A 15,928-nucleotide genomic window follows, 5' to 3' on the forward strand; every position below is an offset into this window, starting at 1 on the left:
CCTTCAACTCCTCTCACTTCCTCCAAATAAAAGGTGTGGCTATGGGTACCTGCATGGGCCCCAGCTATGCCTGTCTCTTTATGGGGTATGTGGAACATTCCTTGTTCCAGTCCTACTCCGGCCCCCTTCCACAACTCTTTCTCCGGTACATCGATGATTACTCCGGTGCCGCTTCATGCTCTCGTCGGGACTTGGAAAAATTTATTAATTTTGCTTCCAATCTCCACCCCTCCATCATTTTCACGTGGTCCATCTCTGACACTTCCCTTCCCTTCCTTGACCTCTCTGTCTCAATCTCTGGTGATAGACTGTCCACCAATATCCATTACAAACCCACCGACTCCCACAGCTATCTCGACTACAGCTCCTCACACCCCGCTTCCTGTAAAGACTCCATCCCATTCTTTCAGTTCCTTCACCTCCGTCGCATCTGTTCCGATGATGCTACCTTCAAAAACAGTTCCTCTGACATGTCCTCCTTCTTCCTTAACCGAGGTTTTCCACCCACAGTCGTTGACAGGGCCCTCAACAGTGTCCGGCCCATCTCCCGCGCATCCGCCCTCACGCCTTCGCCTCCCTCCCAGAAACATGATAGGGTCCCCCTTGTCCTCACTTATCACCCCACCAGCCTCCGCATTCAAAGGATCATCCTCCGCCATTTCCGCCAACTCCAGCATGATGCCACCACCAAACACATCTTCCCTTCACCCCCCCCCTATCGGCATTCCGTAGGGATCGCTCCTTCCGGGACACCCTGGTCCACTCCTCCATCACCCCCTACTCCTCAACCCCCTCCTATGGCACCACGCAAAAGATGCAACACCTGCCCCTTCACTTCCTCTCTCCTCACCGTCCAAGGACCCAAACACTCCTTTCAAGTGAAGCAGCATTTCACTTACATTTCCCCCAACTTAGTCTACTGCATTCGTTACTCCCAATGTGGTCTCCTCTACATTGGAGAGACCAAACGTAAACTGGGCGACCGCTTTGCAGAACACCTGTGGTCTGTCCGCAAGAATGACCCAAACCTCCTTGTCGCTTGCCATTTTAACACTCCACCCTGCTCTCTTGCCCACATGTCTGTCCTTGGCTTGCTGCATTGTTCCAGTGAAGCCCAACGCAAACTGGAGGAACAACACCTCATCTTCCGACTAGGCACTTTACAGCCATCCGGACTGAATATTGAATTCAACAACTTTAGGTCGTGAGCTCCCTCCCCCATCCCCACCCCCTTTCTGTTTCCCCCTTCCTTTTCTTTTTTTTCCCCAATAAATTATATAGATTTTCCTTTTCCCACCTATTTCCATTATAAAATAAAAGAAAAAAAAATTTTTTTTTTTTTTTGCATCTTTTATGCTCTCCCCACCCCCACTAGAGCTATACCTTGAGTGCCCTACCATCCATTCTTAATTAGCACATTCGTTTAGATAATATCACCAACTTTAACTTTAACACCTATGTGTTCTTTTGTACTATTGTTGTTGACATCTTTTGATGATCTGCTTCTATCACTGCTTGTTTGTCCCTACAACCACACCCCCACTCCACTCTCCCTCTCCGCCCCCCACACACACACCTTAAACCAGATTATATTTCAACTCTTTCTTGGACTCAAACTCAAGTTCTGTCGAAGGGTCATGAGGACTCGAAACGTCAACTCTTTTCTTCTCCGCCGGTGCTGCCGGACCTGCTGAGTTTTTCCAGGTAATTCTGTTTTTGTTTTTGTTTTGGAACACCAGTATTTATACAGTTAGCAAATCCTCCAACTCTTTTAATAGCACTGATTGGATCATTGTTCCTCTACTGATACTGTAACAACTTCTTTCTCTTATCTGCGGAATGCTAGGCTTTAGTTTGCTTGACATGCTTCATTTAAACAAAAGAGAAAGATAGTGAACTGGCAGGCAGGAGATCTGAAGTGTGAAAACTAAGAAAAGAATCATACCAGTGGTGTTAAAGTTATGGCTGGGATTTTCCGGCCCTGTCGCAGTGGGATCCACTGCAGGAGATTCGGCGGCCCAGCCAAAAGTCCATTGACTTTCGGTGGGAGCAGACAATCCTAGCAGTGAGGGTAGGGTGGGGGAGGGTGGGGGGTGGGGGGAAATCCTGCCCAATGTGTCAATTAAGGGATCCAAAATTGGAGATTCTGAATCAGGAGGAGGAAGAGGCAAGGCTATGCAACCTTAATTTACTCTTTCTGTTTTCAGTTGGCATCGATAATCTTCAAATTATCAAATCCCAATGAAAAGTACCAACACCAAGATAAGTTTATGGTTGTAGTTATGATAAGGGCTAAAAGTATATCATAGACATTCAACAGCATCCTAGGGGTTACAATTGACAAAAAACTTAAGTGGGCCAGCCATGTAAATATTGTGGCTAGAAAAGCAGGTTAGAAGCTGGGAATCTTGCAGTGAGTAACTCATCTCCTGGTTCCCCAACACCTGTCTACCATCTTTAAGGCACAAGTCAGAAGTGTGATGGAATACTCTCCACTTGCCTCGATGTATGTAGCTCCAAAAACACTCAAGAAGCTTGACACCATCCAAGACAAAGCAACCCACTTGATAGGCACCCATCCACTACTTCAACATTCACTCTACCACTTGTGCGCAATGGCAGCAGTGTGTACTATCTACAAGATGCAATGCAGTAACTCACCAGGGCTCCTTCAACAGCACCTACCACCTAGGACAATGGCAGCAGAGGTGGCTGGAAGTTCCCCTCCATGTCATTCACTATCCTGATTTGAAACATTATTACCATTCCTTCACTGACGCTGGGTCAAAATCCTGGAAATCCCTTCCCAACAACACTGTTAGTGTACCTACACTAGATGGTCTGCAACAGTTCAAGAAGGTGGCTCACAACCATCTCCTCAAGGGCAGTTAGTGATGGCAATAAATGCTGGCCTTGCCAATGATGCTTACATCCCAAGAGTGAATATTAAAAAAATGAATTTATTGTTCACTCAATGCTTAGATATTTCTAACTATTCATTGAATTTCCTTCAAGTTGCAATCTATTATATACTCCAAAACTAATGTTGAATTCTAAATATCACAATGCAGCAAGGTTTCAATTGGAATTGCTTCTGGTGTCCATAACTGTAGTCATTATTTTGCCCATGATGTGTGGGTATACTCATCAGAAAAGGATTGACAGGTTGTATCTCTTTTCTTCTGAAGAAGAAGGCTGAGGAGTGACCTAATAGAGGTTTTTAAAATTATGGAAGGTTTTGACAGAGTGTATAGAGACAAAATGTTTCCTCATGTGTAGAAGAACATAATTGGAGGCCATCAATATTATATAATAATTTCTAAGCTTTTTGTATTGCACTCATTAGGACAGTCAAAGGAATACCAATATGAGGGGGAAAACAACAATTTATACTGTATGTGAAGAGTGCTGATTGGTTGGCAAGTGGTGTTGCCATGGAGAATGCACCACTGATGGTGACTAACAGTTAACTGCCAAACATTCTTTGAAATTTAAACCAGGCGTCTTGACCCTGATTGGTCAAGGCATTGCCTTGAGGAATGAATGTGTGGAACTATAAGATTCCCAGTACATATAATTGACCAGTAAAGGTAGACTTGCGGTAGACCATGGTAGAGAATCCCCTGGCAGATTTCTCAACTAGTATGTCAAGAAAGGAAAAGGAAGGGAAGTTCATTTGACTACTCCATTTCAAAGGTTAATTTGAGCACAGGCGGGGAGCCCATTAAGACATTTAAGGAAATTGTTACATGCAGCTGTGGATTTAAATATAGCAAATGTATCATCAACATATTGGAAATATGTGAGGGGTAGGAGGTTAGGTGTGATTCCATCAAATGCATGTTCCTCATAGAACCCACAAACACAAAGATGTTTGTGAGAGCTGGGCCTAGAGGGTGTCCCATGGCAACACCATCTATCTGAGTGTACATGGTGTCATGAAAACTGAATTCAACTGCGCAATTCTTACAATTCCATGTGCTATAAGATTGGTCTTACCAGCAGCCTTGTATGTAGGGCCTGCACTATTTGCTCACCATGCAAGTTTGATGCAGAAATAGGGTGCATCAAATGCATCCTGCAGGATAATGGTTACACTGGTCAGATCATTTTGTGCTGTATATCGTGCAAACTCATGAACAGGCCTAAGGCCATCACTTTCTGCCCTGAAAAGTGCCCAGTCAACCTCAGATTACCCTGGAATGGCAAAGAATCTCAAAAATTTGAACAACAGGTGAAGCTAGCTGATTCACACTGCTACTATGCAGTAGCAACGTAAGTGGCATTCGTCACTAACAAGATGCTGCCATCAAGTCAAAAAGACGTTCTTCCTATCACACAAATGAGCAATGTGATTTTGAATTGCAGTGCCAGTGTGATGCTAGGTATGTAGACCATACATCCCAAAGACTGGTGGATCGTATCATACAGCATGTCCCAGCCACTGTTCACGATGGGCAGGGGAAAGAATGTACCCTATCAGCCCGTGCTTGCAAAACTCAAAACACAATGTCCAACATTAGATGTGATTCTGCGATTGGACAACATTTGCTAAATAATCCTGAATGTACTAAGAATTACACTGACAACCAATTTAAGATTGTCAGTCGGACTCGCAATGTGGTGCATTTGTGTTACTGGAAGCTACATCTATTAATACACAGGGCCCCATTCTTTTCAAATGGAAAGAACATACATACACTGCACCTATTTCAGGTGAACAAAATAAGTGACAGCCATTCGCTGACTCAATCCTCAAGGCAATGCCTTCACCAATCAGGGTCAAGCTGGCTGGTTTCTCAAGGGCAATGCCACTTGCCAACCAATCAGCACATACAGTATAAATTTTTGTTTTCCCCCTTATATTGCTATTCTTGTGAATGCCCTGGTGAGTTCAAGATGAAAAGCTTAGACAAGTCTCTTCTTTTCAGCAATACTCAAGTTCTGTACTACCAAACGACCACTATATAATCACCGAGAAATTTAATAGGGAATTCAGAAGAAACTTCTTCACCCAAAGAATGGTAAGAATGTGGATCTTACTACCACAGGGAGTGTTGAAGCAAATGGTAAAAATACATTTAAGGGGAAACGAGACAAGCATATGAGGGAGAAGAAAATAGATGATTTCAACAGTAGATTTAGCTGAGAAAAGTTGGGATGAGGCTCGAACAAAGCATGAACCTCAACATGGACTGGTTGGGTTGAATGGCCTGTTTCTGTGCTGTATATCCTATGTAATAACCTTGAGAACTACGTTATCAGTGGCCTTGAACATGTAGAGACATTTTCTTTACGTATAGCAGCCGAGAATTAGAGACGATATTCCAGAAAGCAGAAAATAGGAAGTACCACACACCTTACTGAAAATGTAATAATAGGATGGGTAGGCATGTTTTGCATACTTGTCTTTATGATGAGCAGCAAGAATGATATTTTCCTATATTTATGAAACTTAGACTTTTTTGAAATTGACTTATTCTTATCGAACTATTGCCATGAAGTTTCTAAATGTAGCAGCGCATTAGTGCACACATTTCAGTACACTATGTTCTCAGCAAGAAACAGGCTTAAACATTTGAAGGCTTTTTATTTTTTTACAAAGACTTGCTGAGTAGGTGATAATTGTCTTTCATATAAATAGGTTTAGCTCAAATTGTACACTTTACTCAAGGGCAGAACTAAAATTTTTAACCGTGACTTAGTTCTGGAGAGTCATATGTCAGTGATCACTTGAATGTGGCTTTTGAGGCAATTTCTTCCTGAGGACATAGTATCAACAGAAGCAATATCACGTGGCAATATTACCACTGTAACAAGTGATCACAATGATAATATCTGGAGTCAGTGGACTCAAATTTTGAAACCATATGCAAAGGAAATCATTTGCTACCTTAGAAGATAAAAGGAGATCCACTAGACTGATACCCCTTGCACTACCAGTGTAGCAAAAAATGGTGTAGTTGACTCATTGCAAAGCAGATGATGTACTGCGCTATTTAAAGGTATGGCAGAATGTTGGGCTATGGTAATTTCTGGGCTTTGTGCCTGAAGTGCGAACCCTGATGATATCAGTATCTTCATACTCAATGTATTCCTGCTGATGCAGAGGTTCGCTGGGGAGCACCATAAAGTTGATTTACATTAAAAATGGCAGTCTTCTTTCAACACTCAGCAAGAGGATAGTAGCATAGATCATCAGAATAACCAAGCAGGAAAACTATTCTTAACAAAGGAAATGAACACTAGAGGGGAAAGCTCTTGCAGACAAAGTACAAAAGTCCAGTGTAATAAGGTTAGTAAAAGTAGCAGTGTCCAATATTGGCCCAGGATAGTCTGATAGTGGAAGTTGTTTGGAAAGAAAGTACAAAAATTCTTCAAATAAGTTTTATCTTGTTATTAATACACAGGGAAGTTGTGTGGAGGTGGGTGGGGGCGGGCGTGGACCCGATCGGCGCCCCTGATCGGGTCTGCCGCTCCCTGTGCGGGCGGGGGGTGGAGTTCCCTAAGTCGGGGCCTGAGCTCTCTCGTGCATGTGCGTGAAAGAGTGCAGAAATCTCCCTGAGGCACCTCTGTACCTCAGGCAGATTAGTTTAAGTTTTAAAAATCTAAATAAAGAAAAGAAAAATTTTTAAGACATGCCCCCTCATGTGACAGTGTCGAGCCGAAAATCCTGGCCAACTCTGTCTTGTGGGATTGATAAAAATGATCAATATTAAATCAAATTCTGAAGCAGGGCTTTTAGTTACTTACTGGAATCAAGGTAATTTTCACTTTTCTAGTAAACCAAATTTGCAGCTCATTTTACATCTCCCCCTAACTTTTATTTCCATTGACTTCATAGAATTACTGTATAGGATCTTGTAGCACGGAAAGAGGCCATTTGGCCCATTGTGTGCATGGTGACTCATTGGAAGACCTATCCATTAGTCCTATTGTGCTGCTCTTACAAAAACAGTCAAACAAAAATTGGGAAAGATGCAAAGTGGGCTGCCCATTTGTTGTCACCTGTTTTAAAGCTGTCCAAAATCAAAATTGGACCCTTTGTTTTACAAAGACGTACTCACTGAGCTCTTTCATTGTGTAAAATATTGAAGAGAGGAAATGATTAACAACTATCTTATTGCATCACTCAGTGTTACATGCAGAAACATTAAATGTTGAAAATAAAAGGATTATGGATAATGCAGCAATATGATTTCTTGAAACTGGCGACATCATGTTCACAACTCAATATCATTGTGAACCATTGTTCTAAAATGGAAATAAAAACTTCCTATATTGGAATTTGGAAATGAAAAGGAACATTTGCTGCTTCGTTGTACTAATATTTGCCTTGCAACCTCTGCATTTGTTTCAGTCAGTCGCACATTGGGGCTGCATCTGTTTAGCATTTTTGTATGACGACCTTTTCTTAGCTATATTAGAAGAAACATGAAGTCATGCTTCTGCCTGACTAGTGCCTGTTTAAAAAGAGCAGACAGAGTGAATGTCTTAAGCATTGGGTCTGCTGCAATCACCAGTGACCAGTTCTAGGCTATGTTCACCAAGTACCAAAGTGTGATTTTAAAATTTTCCTTACCTTTGTTGCAGCTGGATGACCAATTATCACCCATCCAGGACAATACTTATCATCATGATGTGAGACAGTGACGTTATTGGCCCACTGATCCATAAAACCGTTGGGAGTGTAGAGGCCACAGTCCCGTACGCTTGTCATTTTCTCAAAGTCTTCACACACGCCATCCCCATCATGAAAATAACACCTGCTCGGTTCATCTGTAGAGAAAAAAAACAAATTAAATACAGGTCAACAAAATAAAAACTCCTATGAATTTCTTTATTTCAGTCCCTGCTGTTTTACACACTCCTTTTATTTAGAGCTTTTGCTTCGGACCATGAAAGGTTTGTTTTCCTTTTGCAGAAATCTATAAATCTGCTTCTGAAAAAAAAAAGCTAGGAAGGAAGGTTATGAAAGTATTATTGGAAAGTAAGAATCACAATTAAACTTTGAGAAAAAAAACTTAATAACGCAAACAAGCTGCCAAAAATGACTTACCTCCAGAAATCCTTAACAAAAGCAAATTGCTTGCCCATTCATTTTGAGCATACCGCTCAACCTGCAAACTGGGGGAATCAAGGTCAAAAGCCCAAAAATCAGGGACAAATGGCTAAAATCAGGAGGAATTTATTTTATTGTGCATATTGTAATAGTACTTATTTGCTTTTAATGAATTCAATACAAACTTAGTTTCCTTCCACATAATAAGTGTTTTCTGAAGATTTAACTCAGAAGGATTAGCTGGTCATTGTGTTGTGATGATATTATTTAATCTTTAAACTACGTACCAACAAAATACAATAAGGTGTTAATCCACCTGATTGAATAGTGAGAGGAATCAAATTAAATATTTCAAATTTGCTTTATTCCCAGGCCCCCTTTTTGTGGCAAAGGAATAAGATAATTCCATTTTTGCTACCAAGGCTTACAGAACTTCAACTGGTAATTTGGGGATCGTAACCATAATTCTGCCTATTTTTTGAAATAAAAACTGCAAATTGGTGTCTTCCACTCTTGTAAGAAATCTTTGAACCAACAGTTTTGGTATTGCAGAACATTTTAAGTTCATGAAATCAGCTCTGAAGTAAAAACAGAATGAAAACATTTGAGATTTAATGGCAACAGCAATCGACCCCAATTTGACGGCTGAGGCTCCTGTCTCTCCAGCTTTGAGGTGATTTTATGCACATTTGAGTAAATCAACAAGTATTTTATTTTTGTTAATGTTGTTGTGAGCATAATGTTGCGAGTAAACCCTGCTTTAGACTCTTGTATTTTCCTCTGAAAGTGAAAGCAGATATATTCCGTCACTGATCTGCTTGGTGCAGCATTCGATGGTACCAAGAGATTTTCCACTCACGAAAGTGAATGTGCAATTCAGTCACCTGCTGTGAAAAGGCGCCTATATGCTAAATATAAACCATTAAAGTCAACTGCATGACAGGAAACAGATTTGCAGGATACAGACTTATCTATGTCAGCAGTCATCCTTGTGTTAAATACTCTCATTTACCTATTTGTATCAGTAATAACTCCTATTCATACAATCTGTTTTGAATCGGAGGAGCACTGCAAAGTTCACAAAGTCTACAGCACTGATGAAAGTCCCTCATCCTCTCTTCCTGTTTTCAAACCAAACTTGAAGTTGATTTTCGTGTAAATGTCATGCTAGCCTTGTACTTAAATTGCTTCCCCTGCTCCTTTGTGCTTCAGATTTTATGCCAACACTGATGCGAGTTGACTAAAAATAATGTTTGAGTACTGCAATTGAGGATGTGTGGATAAGTGTTTTTTTTTATATAAGTGGCTGTTTTATTATAGCTTTGTACTGCTTCCCTATTGTCCTCACTGGTAGTGTTATATGAGCAAAATACTGAACTAGTCAGTTATTTGTAAACACTGGAGTACATTTTTTACAATTCTATAACTGGTCTGAAGGGGCTATTTGAAAATCCAAGAATGTAGTTTTGTTTTTCTGCCATTCAGTGGATATTCCTTGTGCTTGGCTCATGATACCAAACTATTTCCATACCCAAGTTTCATGTACATTTTTGTCTTACAAAGTCAATATTTTTTCTAGTTAGTTTCATGCAGTGGCCTCAATTATTACCACTAAGCAAACTCAATTTCTACAATGGTTAATATGAAGATACCAAGACTGATTGGGAACCCATTCACCACCTTAAATATACACTCCCTTGATCACTATCACACCATGGCTGCCATGTGTACCATCTACACACGTGCTGCAGCAACTTGGCAATCACACCTCTCAAACTTGCAGCATCTACCATCTAAGGGCAACAAACAGATGGGTATACCACCACTTGCAAGTTCCCCTCCAAGTCTCACACCATCCTGACTTGGAAATATTATGTTGGTTCCTACAATTGTCACTGGGTCAAACTGCACTTTGGGAGTACCATCACCATCTGGAGTGCAGCAGTTCAAGAGGGTGTCTCACTACCACCTTCTCAAAGGCAATGAGGGATGGCCAATAAATGTTGGCCTTACCAGTGACACCCACACCCCATGAATGAATTTACAAATTGAAGCTATGAGCATTCTGTGATCTGAATGGTTAAAATTTAGGAAGTTAGAAACCGTACTTAGGTAATCCATTAGTAAGAACATTTGTACAATTGGGTCACAATGTCATGGTTCTTACTAAGATTGTGAGAGGGCAATTGATATATTGTATGTTCTAACAATAATAGATGGGTACTGCTGACCTTTTCAACATCAATTGTAGTGTAAATAAAAATGAATACCAAATTCCCCTGATGGCTCAATTTATGAGAGTCTTGCATAGCACTGAGCTGGGCCATGCAGACCAGGTGGACTCAAGTTTTAATCCTGATTTAGATGCTATCATTTGAAAAGTTGGAAGCTCACAATAATTGGTCTTAGTGGCCCTGAATTAGTCATGGGGAAATATGAACCAAGGGTCCTGCGCCTGATTGCTATCCAGTGACATCCTTCTAGAAATTGGGCATTTATGAGGCAGGATTAGGTTTTGTGTTGACACCCACTGCTGAATACTCTTTTGACACTCACTATCTAGGTTTGTGTGTGAAGAATGGCAATTTTATTGAGGTAGCGGAAGGCAGATATAGCCTTTGGAACCTAGCGGGAGAAGAGAGAAGAAAATTGGCAGAGATGAAGCAAGAATTCCAGTTGCATTTTTAAATCACTGATTAGTGTACCCTTGGCACACAGTCCTAACCACATAAAAGATTTTCTAGATTAAATAGAACATTACTAATTGGCAGGACACAGGAGTTCTTTCTTTCATGTAAAAAAAAACCTCCTAACCTGAGAAGAGGAAAAGATCCCATAGAACCCATCACTTGAAGGTCTTTCTCACATAGGAAGACAAGTGTGATACCATGTCTAAGTACAGAAATTTGCAAAGTCTTTTTGTGAATTGATGTCTATTAATCTCAGAGGTGAAGCATTTAAAATTAGCAAAAAGGAAGATGTCACTTAATTAATGTGTAAAAGCAAACAATGATTAAAAATCTTTAATTCTGTTGGTCACAAAAAAATTATTCATGGCTGCCAAAACCAGAATAGAGCAGTAAATGATTAGCGTGCTCCAGGTTAATCCACTTATCTAGGTCAACATGGCTGACTGAGTTGCTGGTGAGTAAATTACATCATATTGCATTGATGTAAAACAGTCTTTGAATCAGGTTTGCATTTGGACTAAGTGTTATTTTGGAGAAACTTGAGAAATGTTTGGTCTAGGAATGGATTATGGCGCACACACAAGGGAGATGCAGCTCCTGATAGAAATAAGTGGAATCTACTCCTGAGTAATGCTTGGTCGAAAATCACCAAGAGAAAAGAGAATTGACAAGGAGATTGCTAGCTCATTTTCTGGGAATGCCAGGCTGAGCTGTCCAGCTATGACCATGTTTTCAATGTAAAGCTTGCCAGAATATATTGATTAGATATAATTAAATTAGAGGGAGATGGGAAAAAAAGACAACTGGATTACAGCAGTATCTGTCTTTGAATCATGGTTGCATTGCTGATTCATAGGAAACCAATTCTGTCTGGAAATGTAAAGGTAGAACAGAGCTATGAGTAGAATTGAAAGCTTTAACTTTCCACATTGTAATCCTTTGTATATAACTTGTAGGATCCCCACTATGCCTTTTTATAAAATCATGGATAAATTTAATGTTGTTAGTAATTACGCTGCATAATACTTGAAATCTAAACATACACTAATAACCAATTAAATTGTTACACTTTTAAAGAGCTTGATTTTTTTCTCTACCAATGTGCTTCCTTCTGTAAAAAATATATTTTTTCTCCAATAAACTTCCTTTCACAACATAAAGTTTCAATTCAGGTATCATGCATTTTTATACCAAATATGCTTATGATCAAGGATATCTTAAGGATCATACAGACTTTTTGCTAGGAGGTAATGGATAGACACTGAGAAACAGCACAATGTTGCTTTCGGTTCACATTAAGTCAAAATACAATCACAGTCATCGTTGGTCCTCAATAGGTTGGATTCTTAAATAAGTGCCAGAGTAGATCACTTGCATCTGAAATATATTCTTACACAGAAAGAACTTAACTGAATGCCTTGAGCCATCAAACAATTTGAAGTTTGCCAACGAATGAAAAGGAGCATGATCTCATTAACTTGCCAATGACTTATGTGACAGGATACCTACCCACACAGTTGAAAGATAGTTCCTGATGACATAAACTGGAGCAGCCATCACCATTCATTTTGTTCTTATCATCACATTCTTCTCCCAGATCCCTGGAATCATATCACAGGATTGAATTTGAGTAATTATTGTATATGAATGATAGCAAAAGCTCTTGGCATCCACAATTCCTGTGATGTTCTCTATTATTGCATGACACTTTTTTTGACATATTGCTGTTTTTTTGCAGAACAACCCCTGATCATTTCCTACAAGAATTCTGTGTATAAACCCTACCAATACGCTTGACAAGCAGTGTGCCTTTGGTTTGGTGACATGTGTTCAGCCACTGTGGAGCTTAACTCATTTGCTATTTGGTGCCAAGTATTTACCTCCAATAAACTTGCAATTTACAGCAAGTGTCTTAAACAAAGAACATGATTGACATAACAACCCTCCATGTAAATGGTTATTTAAATTGTCAGTCAAAACACTTCTATCATTGTGTGTTTTCCTGGCAAGTAAGGCAGGGAAATTAGCATGAGACTTTTGAGTGGTTTTGACTCTGAACTGAAGAGAAGCTTGGTTCCAAAACCAGTTATATTTTATTGATTTATTGCCAATTCAACAACACTCTTTGGCTCCTGAAGCCATAGACATTTTTAATTGGTGCCAAAATTGGCTCAGTGGATGAAGGCTACTATCTGACTGTAGAGAGCCTGAGAGGCTCATTGGGTGCAATGCATTTTGTCAATAATTGTCCGAGTTTCACAAGTCACCATTTAATGGGTAAGAGTGAAATACCATGTCCTATCAAATCAGATGAGTAGAGCACTCACCCTCAATGATGCTTTGACTCAGGAATCTATGCTAAATCCTTTATTATTCAGCAGCTATGTTACAGACATACTTAACACAACTCTGCATGTTAATTTATGGTGACAATATTGTTCTCATAACACAAAGTAACAACCTGGCCACCATAGGCCAGGCCCTCTCTATTGATCTCAAGTTAATGCCAGAGTATTTTCAATAATAATAGCTCCATTCCAACAGCTTCAAAACCTAGTTAACAGTCTTTCACCAAAATAACAGTGTGGCCAAAGAAGCACTTAATATCACAGTTAAATGAGCCCCATCCGAAGTACCTGGGGATGCAAATGCATGCAGACTTTGAAGAGCAACTTTCATACTGCTACACTCAGCTACTGAGTGTTGTCACCAGTCAGGATGGACACCTCAAGTACAAAACCTTTGGATGCACATTTGAGAGTCGCACCATGAATCAGAAGTAGATCGCTAAAATCAACAACCAGTCAATGGGTTGCAGGTATAACTGCACCTAATACCTGGAGACACACCTCATGATAACAATCTTACCATAATCAACCTGATTTTACCAATTCATGAGGAGGGCCAGAATCTTCCGCAGATACATCTGAAATCTCGCTCAACTCTTGGAACTGGGCTAATGTTCTTAAAATTTCCTAATTTAAAATAAGGCACTGAGATAATGGTAATCTCCTAAACAAATACCTGATTGCCAACCCCCCAAAAGAGGCTCCCCAAGCTTCATTCTACCAGGCAAATGGTACTTATTGAATCATTTGAGAATATTACATGGTAGATGTGGTCATTTCTTCCAGCTCTGGAAGATGAGAGACAACAGAGATCAATCACAAACTATGGAACAGTATAAAAGAGTGCCACCTTTCCTTATACATACAGGTGTTTGTACGTATGTATCCATCTATCTATCTAACTGTCTACACATATAACATACATATATGTGTGTTTTGTCTGTTTATGCAGATGGCTTTACGCTAATTCAGGAATTCAGTTAATGAGCAAACCAGCTGAGATATCCTTGAGTAGTTCTGAACCTTTTGGCTGAATTAATGCACTGGATCTTGCCGTTAGAATTTTTCTTGCACCTTTCAGTTCAAAACGTTTTTGTGCCGAAACTGGTTGGAATTTGCAAGTTGATAATGGTGTAGAAAGGGGCTTTTGGGCATCTGGGATCTCAGTGAATGATGGGCCCTTAACTAATGAGACTTAAGGATTGACAAAGGAACAGGGATGACTGAGAAAGAGGGTGAAATGGAGTCAACACTGTCACAAGAAGAGAAATAATGAGGGAAAGAAAGATTGGATTCAGAGGGAGGAAAAAAAGAGACAGAAAGGAAAAGTAAAGGTTTTTTTTAAATTGACATTTTTTAAAACCTCTAGGAATAACTTATTATCTGAAGAAATGAGGCACCATAACTTAAATAGTTTAATTTTGGGGCTTGAAAACTTGATTAGTGCCACATTAACCATCATCACATTGTTACAATGGTACTAACACTGTTAATTGCTAGACTTAACTTCTTTTGGCGACTTTAATAGGGCAATTCATGTACAAATGCAGCAAGTTCTTAGAAGTAATGGGAGACTAAGAGCAAGATATTGTTTGCACAAGGCAAACAGTAGAACAACCTAAAAAATCTGAGATTTGCAACTCATGTCATATCTCTTAATCCCCTGATTTTGGGGACTGATTGCACACTAATAACCATGTGTGTAGTTAACATGGCATTACCGGCCAGAGAGATAGCAGGGTTTCCACTTCCAGCACCATCAGCCATGATCTCATTGAATAGCACAAACAGCTTATTCCTGTTTCTTTTTTCCTTTGTTAAATTCCTATGTTCCCTACAATAAAGTACATTTTGAAAAGTTTTTCGCTCTGAGTTTGCTCAAACTCATTGTCATATTATTGAGCACAAAATCTGCTATGAATCAGTACGGTCAGGCAAGTTTAATAATATATATATTTTTTAATTGATTCAAAACATTCCTTAATAGTGTTCAGACTTGGTAAAGTCTGATTAGCACAACTGAAAATGGATTTACCATATAAAATATGCCTTTACTTCCTTGTGTATGGACTGGTTGACCCAATGAGGTTGTGGTCAAGAAGATCCCAGGTTTAATGCCTGGCTTGTGCAACTCAATGATGAAGGCTATACAATTGGTCCATTTCATGCCCAGACTCCTAAACTCATTTGGTCTTGTGGACTAAGCTCCGACAATATTTCAGAGCCTGAGCTACTTAAGCATCAATCCTTAAATCAATCCTTAAATCCTCAAAAAAAAGACCCCAAAGCATCAGTCAACTTTGTTCTTTGTAGAGTTGCAAGTTGAAAGAATGTTTCTCCAGACTTCACAGAACAACTCTGAGGCAATGCCCAACAGCCTTCGTGCTCCCACTGCAATCACTTTCCCCATTCAAGATTTACCTGCTGGCTTAGCGCCATCCAAAAATTTGTTGAGCCTCAACATATACCTGCAGCTTACTGAATCATGGAAGCATTTCTCAAGGATGAAATTAGATTGGTGCATCCCAATTTTAAGGGAAGAATTTTATGGCCCCATTTCGACTGGGACGGGGCCGTAAAATGCGGCGAGACATTCTAAACTTCACTTGCTTTGGTGGGAATGTAAAATCCCGCTGCCGTAAAATTTCGTCCTAAATTACTGAAAATGACTGCACCTTAATTTTTAGAGCTTCATCTAAGGTCTGTGAACAAGCACCAGGTTAACGGAAACTCCCAATGGTAATTACCTCATCCTGGGGAATGTGGCCAGCTATGTGGGTGGGGCTTGCTCCCGCGTGATGTTTTTAAAAGTAACACAAAAGGTCACA

The 15,928-nt window shown here is 39.9% G+C and overlaps 1 protein-coding gene across 1 annotated transcript in view; it reads right to left on the reverse strand.

The window, feature by feature from the left end:
• Window positions 1–15,928, reverse strand: part of pappaa (pregnancy-associated plasma protein A, pappalysin 1a) — a 310,054-nt gene that overhangs the window by 190,328 nt on the left and 103,798 nt on the right. The window contains exons 9-10 of the mRNA XM_041194444.1: window positions 12,262–12,353; window positions 7,583–7,779 (exon numbers count right to left, since the gene is read on the reverse strand). Coding sequence (XP_041050378.1) covers window positions 7,583–7,779; window positions 12,262–12,353 — 289 coding nt within the window. The remainder of the gene's footprint in view (window positions 1–7,582; window positions 7,780–12,261; window positions 12,354–15,928) is intronic.

The sequence above is a fragment of the Carcharodon carcharias genome, chromosome 8 (assembly GCF_017639515.1).
Source record: "Carcharodon carcharias isolate sCarCar2 chromosome 8, sCarCar2.pri, whole genome shotgun sequence".
Lineage (NCBI taxonomy): Eukaryota > Metazoa > Chordata > Chondrichthyes > Lamniformes > Lamnidae > Carcharodon > Carcharodon carcharias.